The sequence below is a fragment of the Notamacropus eugenii genome, chromosome 1 (genome assembly GCF_028372415.1).
Source record: "Notamacropus eugenii isolate mMacEug1 chromosome 1, mMacEug1.pri_v2, whole genome shotgun sequence".
Lineage (NCBI taxonomy): Eukaryota > Metazoa > Chordata > Mammalia > Diprotodontia > Macropodidae > Notamacropus > Notamacropus eugenii.
In genome coordinates, this window is record NC_092872.1 from 416,895,559 (window position 1) to 416,907,610 (window position 12,052).

Below are 12,052 nucleotides of genomic sequence, written 5' to 3' on the forward strand. Positions count from 1 at the left end.
TTGCAAGCAGCTAGAAAGAAATAATTACAGTATTGTGGAAATACAATCAGGATAACACAAGATCTAGTAGCTTCTACATTAAAGGACTGAAGGGCTTGGAATATGATATTCCAGAAATCAAAGGAACTAGGACCAAAACCATGAGTCACCTACCCAACAAAACTGAGTATAATACTTCAGGGGAAAAAATGGTTATTCAATGAAACAGAGGACTTTCAAGTATTCTTGATGAAAAGACCAGAGCTGAATAGGAAATCTGACTTTCAATCACAAGAATCAAGAGAAGCATGAAAAGGTAAACAGCAAAGAGAAATCTTAAGGGACTTACTAAAGGTGAACTGTTTACATTCCTACATGGAAAGATAATATTTGTAACTCTTGAAACTTTTCTCAGTATTTGGGTAGTTGGAGGGATTATACACACACACACACATAGAGGACACAGGGTGAGTTGAATAGGAAGGGATGATATTTAAAAAAATAAAATTAAGGGGTGAGAAAGGAATATATTGGGAGGAGAAAGGGAGAAATGGAATAGGGCAAATTACCTCCCATAAAAAAAGAAAATGCTTTTTCAATGGAGGGGAAAAGGGGGGAAGTGAGAGGGAAAAAGTGAAGCTTACTTTCATCACACTAGCCTTAAGGAGGGAGTAAATGCATACTCAATTTGGTATGAAAATCTATATTACACTACAGGAAAGAAGGGGAGAAGGGAATGAGTAGGATGGGGGGATGATACAAAGGAGGGCAAATGGGAGGAGGGAGTAATTAGAAGTAAACACTTTAGGGGAGGGACAAAGTCTAAAGAGAGAATAAAATTAGTAGGGGGCAGGATAGGATGGAGGGCAACATAGTTAGTCTTTCACAGCATGACTATTAAGGAAGCCTTTAGCAAAACTACCCATATATAGCCTATGTTGAAATGCTTGCCTTCTCAGTGGGGATGGGTGGGGAGAGAGGAAGGGAAAGAAGTTGGAACTCAAAAGTTTAAGGAATGAATGTTGAGAACTGTTTTTGAATGCAACTGGGAAATAAGAAATACAGGTAATGGGGTACAGAAATCTATCTTGCCCTACAAGAAAAGAGAGAAGATGGGGATAAAGGAAGGGAGGGGTGTGATAGAAGGGAGGGCAGATGGGAGGAAGGGGTAATCAGAATGCACGTGTTTTGGGATGAGGGAGGGGAGAGAAGGGGAGAAAATTTGGAACTCAAAATCTTGTGGAAATTAAGGTTGAAAACTAAAAATAAAATTTTTTTTTAAAAAGAACTAATTGAAGGTCTGTATAACCAAGTATAATTTGTAAAACATAAGAGTGAGGTATCAACATGGATTTACAGAAGAGTTAGCATTTACTTCCTTGAAGTATTCCAAATTTGGGGTAAAGGAGCCTTCATGAATGCTAGAGGAGTGGAAGAGAACAGTGAAGCTAATAGTCCAATATGGCTAGATTAGCACATGTGAAGTAAAGAAAAAAAATCTACAAAGGTAAACTAGAAGTGGAGTTAGATTGTGGAGGGCCTTGGAAGCCAAATTAAGGAGGTCTTTGTCTTATTCTGGTCTACAAACACAAAGAATCACTTAAAGATACTTGACAGAAAACACTATCACTTCTATTATTTGCTTTCAGAGTAATGTCTTACAAATTAAACATAGTTGAGGAATATCAGAGAAGAGTTCATCGTAGCTATTTTAGGCACAGTAATGATGCCACCAAGACCATTTATGAGGCACTAGCAGTCAGGATAGGATGGCACAGATACAAAAGGACCTCCGAAAGAAGTTGTTGACTTAATGTAGAGATTATAGGATCACAAATTTAGAGCTAGGCCATCTAATCCCAGCAATTCCTATTAAAGGTAGGGAAACTGAGGCCCAGAGAAGTGAAAATAACTTGCTCAAAAGGTCAAATTGTGGAATTTGAATCAGGTCCTTTAACACCAAAAAAACATTGCTTAAAAACAGGGCAGGAGCATGAAAAATCTAGTTTCTAGCCCCATTGATTAGAATGATTAACAGGAATTAAATTTAGAAAAACTGGGAAAATTCAATGAAATGAAAATGCTTTTTGCATAGTTCCAAGGCTTCCGAGGGCTCAAATTAAATACCTGAAGTGAGAGGACTATCTAAATATAAATCACTGTTGGCAATTATATTTCAGCATTTGCAGGCATGGATAAACCACCTTCCCAGAATGTTCTCAGTCATTTAAAAGCAGATCGTGGTTAATCAACCCTAAAATCCTACAGCATAAACCCATTTCTTCCACTCTTCTCTAAAACAAAAATCTGGTTTCTCTTTTGATTTTTAATATTGAGTAAACCAAATCACTCTGCCTTCTCGAATGTGATCCACTTCCTCATGGAATCATTCTTGTTCCTCTCACATGTTGTACTACTCTCTATCATGAAGGTCAACACATAAAATAGGACAGCCTTACATACTACTGTCAAGTGATAAAATATTTAAGGCAGCTAGTTGTCACAATGAAGTGCTGGACAAGGAGTCAAGAGGGCTTATCTTCCTGAGTGCAAATTGAGCTTCAGACGCTAGCTGTGTGATCCCTGGGAAAGTCAGTTAACCTTGTTTGCCTCAGTTTTCCTCTTCTGTAAGATGAGCTGGAGAAGGAAATGGTGATCCACTCCAGTACTGTAACTCCCAAATGGGGTCACAAAGTCAGACACTATTGAACACAATAGGACAACGGTTCTATGACTTTTTAGATGGTATTTAGTTCAAAATCAGTGTGATTACAATTGAAACACAATCAGGAGGCAACTGGAACAATTTTACTTTTGTGGCTTAGCACTGCACAGAAAAGAAATGCCCTAGTTTGACCTTAAAAAGTTCTAAGTTCTCCCCTCCCTCCTTTTAGATACTTTGGCACTAATAACTTTGAAAGAATAGGACCCAGATAGCTGAGTTGTAAGCGATCTTTTGTTAAAATCAACTAGACCAGCAGCATTTATTAGAAATAGGGGCAACAAAAATGTACATAAGGATTTCTGCTGACCACGTACTGACTCAGAAGACCTATTATCTATATTCTACTTTGTTAAATTATTTCCCCATTACATTTTTATGTAGTTCTAGTTGCATTTGAGAGCTTTTAAATGGGCTATTTGACACCTGTAAGCTAACCCAATTCCCTCATTTTGTAGATAAACTGAGGTTCAGAGAGATTAATTGGCAAAGTCCAGTGTAGGCCCCTCAAAGCAGTAGCAAATTCATACCTATGGAAACTGGATCCCACTCGTCTCAGCTTCCCCATTGCACTATCCCTAGTATTTTGCAAATATGTCAATGTTTTCAAGAGATCTATGAGTTCATCTAGTCTAAATCCTTCACCTTTCTGTTGACATTAAGATTTATCAGGCTTCTAAATTTTGTCTCAGGTGGGATGACAAGCAGTTTATATACAAGGTTGGTCTGTCACAATAACAATTTCTGGAGGATTCTTCTATCACCCACTATATTTATGACAGAAGAAATATTTCAAATACTATAAACAAAAACCTAATCACAATCATTAATCATGTTTATTTTAATGTGGCTACATAAATTCAATAAATGCAGTAGGCTTTATAGTTACTGAAAAAATTTTTTATTTAATACAGCTAAACAATTATCTATATAGCCAAGGCAGTAGTCAACAATGTCCAAACATGCTAATATTGCTATATACTGTAGTGTAACTTTTTTAAAGACCAAATGAAGGACCACCTTGCCTTGGAAATTTTGAAAAGTCAATTTCACCCCCCCCCCCCCAAACCTATTCTTAGCTTAAGAAAAAAAAAAGCCAAGTTCCTCAAAGAATGAATCCACAAAGGCCAAAGGTGAGCTATTTTATGGTTTTTATTTTAGCTTAGTGCCCAAGAGATAGTACACTGAATCATTTACTTCCGGTCACTAGTATGTGTAAAGATAGTAGACAGCTACTACTCTCTAATCTTACAGTACCTAGCTAGCTCTTCTATAAATGAAAAAGGACATCCTCTGTTGTAGTAAACACCTAAAAAAATTAACCAAACAAGCAGCTCATTTTCCTACTAACTTACAAGGAAAAATCTAGTTATCACAAGGTAAAACACTAGTATTTTTGCACCTCGTTGTGTCTTGGCAGCAAGTTAAATGACAATCTCTAAGATACTTCAGAATGCAAAGTTCCTCAAAGACTAATGTCTCTCTTAAAGTTAGGTTTTAAAAGCCCAACTCCTTGATAGTTTATACCTTTAAATAGACTAACTGGACCAGTCCTCTCAGTCCATCACTCATTTTTCTGATTCAAAGTTTGAGGCAATTTTTTGTCAGATCTTTCAATAGAGACCTCACAAATTACCTGATGTGACAAAAAGTGGATTTTTTGACTGAGACTTCGATTTTTTAAAATCTAAATCTAAGAAACTAGAAGTAAAGAACTACCCAAATTGTCTATCTTGCTAGCAATAGAACTATAATGTTCGATCTTTCCACTATGCTCATTTGATTATGCCCATTTTACTTTGCATACATTTTAACAATCAGTTGCAAAAGAAACCTCAGCCCTTACATCTGTCTCTATTCATTGCACTGCCGTGGACCTGTTTTATGAACTACCTTAAGCCATTGAGATCAATATTCTGCTGACTTGTGAACAGAGCTGAGGGAAGGTCTCAGTTTTAAATGTCAAGGTAATAAAAACGTTAAACGTAAGCACCCTGGAAATTACTAAATCCCCCTCACTCAGTTGACAGATATCTGGCTAACTCCCAATTTCTTGCCTTTGCAGAGAAAGTAAAGTACTTATAAGCATGTAAGATCTTGATCATACATGTATATACTCCAAATTAATCTAAATGTAGTTGTCATAAATGTGAATTCAAATTTCGTGTAACTAGGAGTGAAATTTAAAAGTTTTATGAGGAAAGTAGAGGTTTGCAATTACTGATTAAAAAAATTGTATAAAATTTACATGGAAATTCTAATTGCACATTATTAAATTCTCTTAACCAAAAGGGGATAACTGCTTGGGATTTTACTTTTTAACTTAATAAAATCAGAGGCAGCATGGCTAAGCAAAGACAGCCAATTTTTTTAGACAGGAAGACCTGGCTGTTTAACCCCAGTCAGTCACTTAACCTTAGTGTTCAAGGGAATTGTCTAACACTACGCTGGCTACCTATATCAGAAGATGAAGTTTCTTCATTTAGGAGTTACTATTTTAAGGAAAGTAATAGGTCTATGTCCCTATCTTCCAATTTAACAAATTAGATTTTCTAACTCATTTTACAGAAGTAATCGTTAACCTCAAAAAAGAACCTAAAGTTCATACATCTCATTCTGAATATTGTGGAAGACTAAGAAAGAGCTGCTGCTGCTCCTGTTCAAGTTGCAAAGCCTGCAACTAAATGTTAGATGTTAATGACACTGACCACTACCAGAAAATGGTGGTAATTAAGAATTATCCAAAAATATTTGGCATGTCATTTACCTGGGGCACCAGCAAACCTCAAGTTAGAACATTTCCATCTTTACTGTATTTCCTGCATTATGCAAGACTGCCTACAAAAACCTTTTGTTTCTAACATGGGGAAAGAAAAGCAGGGGGTAGGAGACTTACTTTAGCAAGTTTTAATTAATAACATGGAAATAACAATGGTATACCAAATCAAATTTATTGCTGATTTGAGGTTTGCCTAATTTTACACTTAACCATAACACAACACAGCTCGTATTTTTTCCAAAAAATAGATATGAGACAAAACTGCTCAAAAGCCATTTAATATTGACCTGTGGCTTTCATTCCCTTGGTAGCAAACCTTTAATACAACTCAGGATTATTTGTAACTTGAACATAATTAAAAAACAACAACTGAGTCCTCTCCAAAGCTTTAAAAGTTTAAAGCATTTTTGAGAGTATAATACTTTAAAAGAAAACTTCATTCAACAGCAGATCCTGCTGAAATGCTAAAAATCATAAGTAAGCCTAATCTCTACAAAAGTTATTACTGCTGAAATACTATAAAATCAAAGAGCTTAATTTCTACAAAAGGGGGTCTTTGCTTGTTTTGTGTCACCATTTCTCTAGAGCCTCATTTCTTCCCCATTAATTTTGCTTCCAAATCAAAACCTTTATGCCCCTATGTTCAGGCTTTCTCCTGAGAAGAGGCAAACATCGGAAGTACTAACAATACAGAATAAATTGCCTGGCAAGTAAGAAAGTGTTCCATAAGTGTGCAAAGGAGTTCAGGACTTTTAATCTCTTGAACTAGATCTTGACCGTGACCGAGATCTAGAGTGAGATACTGATGTAGCCCTTTTGACTGGAGGAGACTCAGAACGCGCCTTTGACGGTGGTGGAGGTTGTGGTGAATTGGAGTGAGACTGGCTTCTTGATCTTGATTTTGACTTTGTTTCTCCTTTTCCATTTTCTTTGGGAGATGGAGACCTGGACCTACTGTGTGACTTCTCCGACTTTGCCTTGGATCTGCTACGAGATCGAGAGCCTCGATCAGACTTGGCCTTAGATTTGCTCTTTGATCTAGACTTCCTGCCTTTAGAACGGGAACGTGAATGATCTTTGCTTCGAGACCTAGATTTGGATCTTGAAAACAGATAAATTATAAAAATTTATCACGCACACTATTTTATGACTATACTTTAAACAGGCCAGGACTTCAAAAATCAACCAAACAACAAAAAACACCCCTTACCTTGAGCGGCTTTTTGAGGCACTACGGGATCTACTTCGGCTGCTTCTTCGACTCCTACTTCTAGACCTTCGCCTAGACCGGGACCTAAAAATAGAAAGCAAGGACTGTATAGTTTTCTTCTTTGTACTACCATCTCCCATCCCATGCAAATACATAAAGTAAGCAACAAATAAATGCTTTTCCATTCAATTATATAATGAAATCTTGATCAGATTTTATTTAATTGGTATTCAAACTATATTACTATCCCCAAGGAAACACTTTTCTAACAATAACATTATCACCAATAAATGATGCTATAAAAGCTAAGGATACTAACTAATCATCAAGTTACATGATACACAAAGCAAACTACCTGAAATTTTAGGTAGCCTTTTCTATATCATGACATAGACCAAGAACCTCATTTCTGACTCCAAAAACCAGTGCACTTTCTATAATAGTATGTGAAATCCTAATTGACTGCACATGAAAGCTGGTCTTAATGGCAACCAATGGCTTAAATTACCTAGATCTACTTCCAGAATAGGATCTCCTATGGCTTGTCCGTGGCTTATCTTCAATGAGCCTTATGTTTCTGCCATTTATTTCTGTACCATCCAATTTATCTAAAGCACGCTTCATGTCAGAGTAGGAACGAAATTCAATTACACCTTCATTTGTGCGTTCTTTGTGAGCATCTGCATATGTTACTTCTCCAGCTTGTCTCATGAAATCCTATTAGTAAGAACAGTCTAGTTAGTTCCTGAAATCTACTACACAAATGCTTAATTTTAAAGTAATTATTCCAAAATATCAAATCCTTTTATCAGAATACTTACTTTCTAAAATACATTAATAGAAGTACCTTTAAAATAACAATACATACCTTTAAATCCTGCCAACTGCAACGACTAGAAAGATTTTCTACAATCAATCTGTACTCTGTTCGAACAGGTGGTCCATATTTATCTCTGCCAGTTGCTCTGCGACTGCTGTATCCTCCTCCTCCACCACCTTTATCACATAAATGAATAGTTAGGTGTTTCATAATGCTAAGAGCACAAAATGTTTTGAAAGTTAGTACAAACAAAGTAATTTATTTACTGGAGTAGGACTTTGCTTTTATCTTGCTAAACCTCCAACACATATGTGATTTGCCATACATTATATTAAGGGCAAGTCAAATAAACTAAAATCCTACTAAATTTCTCCTACAATCTGTTAGAAAGTGACTGCTCCTTTATTCAATTTACCTCGCTAAGTTTTATTTTACAGAACATTGTAAAATATAAAACTTAACTGATTACATGCATTTCTACATTTTACAAAAATGTTTACTAGTTACACTAAGTACTTACATCACAGTGTGAGGTTTTTGGTGGTGGTTTGGCCACAAAACACGCAAGGTAACAGTCACCTAGTTCAGATTAACCAGTTTTGTCTAACCCTTGGAATCCTCACCATCACCCTGCGTCTAATGGCAAAAGGCTGCTGTCGTCATGGCTTCCGGTAAGGTCAGCCAAAGGGTCATAGGGCAAGGGTCACACAATGTATGGAAAAGCCAAGGCCAATCAGGAAAGGCAGTCATCTTAGCCTCAGTGGACACAGCCTCAGCCCCATTGGTCACTTTCAAATTGAAACATCAAGGACTTGTTAAAAAGTTTGAATTCAACATGCAACAATTTCAACATTTAACATTTAAATTACGTAGCAAATAACTACCACCTCCCCCCATAACATGCCCCAACCACACTTCAGTTACAGCACGACACTAGCTCTAATTCCCGATCTGAATAAACTAATGCAACATCAAGTTGGTTCTAGAGAAGCTACTTATTGACTGTCAATTGTCCAAGTCTCAATGCCTGCTCAGCACTACCACACCTCCCCCTGCCCCCATACTGGGATTCTCAAATTCTCCTTCTCTGAAGGGTATCTGCCTAGACGTTTGCAGCCAGTGCACCTCTGCGGGTGTCAACACCCCAACCAGAGGAAGTGGTTCTGGCAGTGCCTTTCTCGGGTCAGTCTGAGGTCTTACAAATTACCGAAAGGCCAAATGCGGACTGTTATGCACCCGATCTTCTCGGGGTTCTCCCCCCACCCCCCTCCCCGGTTGACATCAGCCCGAGGCTCCTCAGTACGGAGTTTTCCTCGGAGCAAGAGCTAGGACAGCGGTGCTCTGGGCAAGCCCCGCACACCAAGGCACTTCTCGCTCCCCCCTGTCCCCGCGCCGCCCCTGCACGCAGCACACCTGCCCTAGGCCCGGGTGACTAAGAGCGCCTCGGCTCCTTTGTGCTTAGTCCCCGCCCCACCTCCCCTCCCCGCCAGGGGGAGCCACCGCGGTCTGCCTGACCCTCACTAGCCTGCCTGCCTGCACGCCCCCCGCCCCTCCCCTCCCTCTTGTCCCCGAGGCGTCGCGGCACGCGCGGAACTGGACTCACTGCGGCTGCCGTAGCTATAGCCGTCGCGGTCCCGCCGGGGGCCCCGGGCGTGCTCCACGATCACTCGCTCCCCGCACAAGTCCTTGCCGTTCAGTTCGTAAACGGCATCGTCGGCGTCGCGGGAGTCCTCGAATTCCACAAAGCCGTACCTGGGCCAGGGGAAGGGGGCGGGGACGCCCGACGGCGGTCAGGTCCCCGCCCCCGGCGTGCACGTGCAGCCCCGCCCCCCGGCCTCCTCCGCCCCCTGTCAGTCGGACCGTCGCCATTTTGAGAGCGAGCTCCGCCACGCGGCGGCGCAGACGCTCCTTTCCACCCCCCCACATACACACCCCGCCCCACCTCACCCCAAGAGACACCGCGAGAGCCAGGGCGCCCAGGCCGCGCGCTCACCCGTTTTTCAGGTCGACTTCCAGCAGGCGCCCGTAGCCACTGAAAAAACGCTGGATGTCTTTCTCGCGGACGTGGTAGCTGAGGCGTCCAATGTAGACGCGCGGCATTTCCGCTGGTGGGCGGGGGGAGAAGGGGAAAAGGAGGTGGTCTCAGGGGTTAGGTGGTAGGAAGGTAGGGACAGAAAAGGAAAGAGAGAAGGGGAAAAGGAGAGAAAAGGAGAACAAGAGAACACGAACAGAAGACGAAGGGAACAACGGCGGCCGAATCCCAGCCACACAATGGCGCGCGCGCTTTGAGGCCGTGGCTATAAGGGCGGAGCGGGGTGGGGCTTCCCAGCACGCTGCGCTACGTCATCGCGCAGGTGCGGTAGACCGGACGCATGCGCGAAACTCGCGCTCCCTGCACCAAATCTTTCTGACTGGCGGCGAGTAGCTTCGAGACCCCCTCCTTCCCTACTTCCCCCCACCAGTCCCGCGCCGCTCCAGTATATATGGATATACTCGATGCTGCCTTCCAGGGCCCCTTTAATTGTGACTGCAGGATGCAGTAACCGCCCACTCTGTCTTGCCTTAGGATTGGTCCGAACGAGGGGAGGTTGGGAATGTCTTCTCTGTCGATTGGCTGGCGGGCCGCTAGGGTGGGCCGCTGTGCCTCGGGATTGGTCCCTTGGCACCGAGTCCTAGACTGCTCGGCGTGTCTCCCCACCCAGTGTCGGGTCTGGGCACGAGGTGCCGTCGGATTGGTATGAGGTGTGTGAGTGAGGGACGCAGTGCGCCCCTATTGGCCTCTTGAGAACCTGATTAGTTCATCCCTTCGCCCCCTGCCTGCGGGCAGGGAGTTGCCGGTGAATTGGGCTGCCTAAGGTAGAGCACACTGGTTCAGCCTGAGTTCAAATTCTGATTTATGCTAGCCGTGAGACCACGGACAAAATTCTCTGTTCCTCAGTTTCCTCTATGGATGACAGCAGCGCCTCCATCAGAGGGTTGTTGTGAGGGTCAAATGAGGTCAAAGCACATGGAAAGCGCTTTGCAAACCCTAAAAACTGCTCTGTTGGTGCTGTCTGTGGCTGGCGGTGCTGAGCACAGAGGAGGCTCGGATGGGGCTCTTCGGGGTCCGAGGGAGGAGGAGGAGGAGGTACGGTGTGGTTGAGAGGATCGGAGTAAGGGCTGGGGGGGATGGAGCTGCACCCCTCCCTGTGCTGGAAGGCGGGCCCTCGCAGTCTGGCCTCTCTTCTTCCTTCCCAGTCCTGTTCCTGTAGTCACAGCGGCCCAGCCGTGCGCTGACCCTGACGTTCCGATGCCTGGTCCTTGGCCCTTTGGGTGTCCAAGCCGCCTGCCCCTGCGTTCGTTCTCCGGCCCCACTCCTCCGGGCTAACGAACCGCCCAGGAGGAGGGCACGAGATTTGTTTTTGCTGGATTCACTGTACTTTTAAGTTATCTAACCCAGCTCGACCCTGCAGGCTGCACCTCCTCCGTTTGTGGCTGTTCAGTCGGTCCGACCCTTGGTGACCCCATTTGGGGTTTTCTTGGCGAAGATACTAGCGTGGTTTACCGTTTCCATCTCCGGCTTGTTTGACAAGTGAGGAAGCTGAGGCCAGCAGGGTTAAGTGACTTGCCCAGGGTCACACAGCTCGGAAGCGTCTGAGGACAAATTTGAACTCGGGTCTTTCCGAGTCCCGACGGTTCTTCACCCCCCAGCTGCCGGAATCCTTTAATCTTCCCAGATGGTTCTGCCCATCCCTGTCCCCCTGTTCAGTGGCTAGTTCATGTGTTCACTCCTTTCCTTCTCTGAGCAGAGGACCTTTCGGTTCATTTTTCTTGGGCAAATAGGATCCGTCTTCTGTGAGCTCCTTCTCCCCTAGTTCATGCCTCACACCCCCTCAGGATAATTCTTCATCCTCTCCTTTGCCCCAGTGCACCCTCCTGCATCCCCCGGCACATTGCACCCCACATCGCGTCCTTCTCTGATCCTCCGTCTCCTACCTACTAACTGCTCCCTTTCCGACTGCCTACAAGCGCACGTCCGGGTCTTCCCATCCTTTAAAAAAAGCAAACAAAATAAAAGCGCAACAAGAAACCCTCTTCAATCCCGCTGCGCTCATCCGATATCTCGCCTTCCACAGCTTTCCTTGGCTTCCCCTCCTCCCACTCATTTCTCAGTCCCTTGCAGTTTAGCTTCCAACCTCACAACTCAACTGAAACTGCTCTCTTCAAGGTTACCAGTGATTTCCTGATGGCTAAACCCAGTCTCCTGTTCTCAGTCCTTATCCTTCTTAACTTTGAAGCAGCATGGATATTGGTAAAAGTGCTTGAGATCAGCAGCGCTACTGTATCTCTCCTCCCTGGGTTTTTGTTTCTTTTTCTGATTACTTCAGTGTCCTGCACCTAGTCGTGGTTGTCCCCTAATCATCTTCTTTTCTCTCCATATCCCCTGTTTCAAACTTAGTACATCTATCGTGGGTTCAATTCTCATCTTTATGCAGATAATACGATATATGTGATCTATAAATATACCCCCAGTACCTTTCCCAAGCTACAGTTGTATCAACA

The 12,052-nt window shown here is 42.9% G+C and overlaps 1 protein-coding gene across 1 annotated transcript; it reads right to left on the bottom strand.

Annotated features, from left to right (window-relative positions):
- Positions 1-5,633: 5,633 nt before the first annotated feature.
- SRSF6 (serine and arginine rich splicing factor 6) lies at positions 5,634-9,866 on the bottom strand. Its single transcript, XM_072631267.1, has 6 exons — positions 9,504-9,866; positions 9,114-9,262; positions 7,559-7,686; positions 7,199-7,407; positions 6,691-6,774; positions 5,634-6,581 (listed from the first exon to the last, which is right to left on the bottom strand). The coding sequence occupies exons 1-6, from the start codon at positions 9,608-9,610 to the stop codon at positions 6,233-6,235; spliced, it is 1,026 nt and encodes a 341-aa protein (XP_072487368.1). The 5' UTR covers positions 9,611-9,866; the 3' UTR covers positions 5,634-6,232.
- Between the last annotated feature and the right edge of the window lie 2,186 nt (positions 9,867-12,052).

Coding starts and splice junctions, on each gene's coding strand:
- SRSF6 (XM_072631267.1), bottom strand. CDS start 9,610: ATGCCGCGCGTCTACATTGGACGCCTCAGCTACCACGTCCGCGAGAAA. Junction 9,263..9,503: donor GAAGTCGACCTGAAAAACGG/GTGAGCGCGCGG, acceptor CCCCTGGCCCAG/GTACGGCTTTGTGGAATTCG. Junction 6,775..7,198: donor TATTCTGGAAGTAGATCTAG/GTAATTTAAGCC, acceptor TTCTATTTTTAG/GTCCCGGTCTAGGCGAAGGT.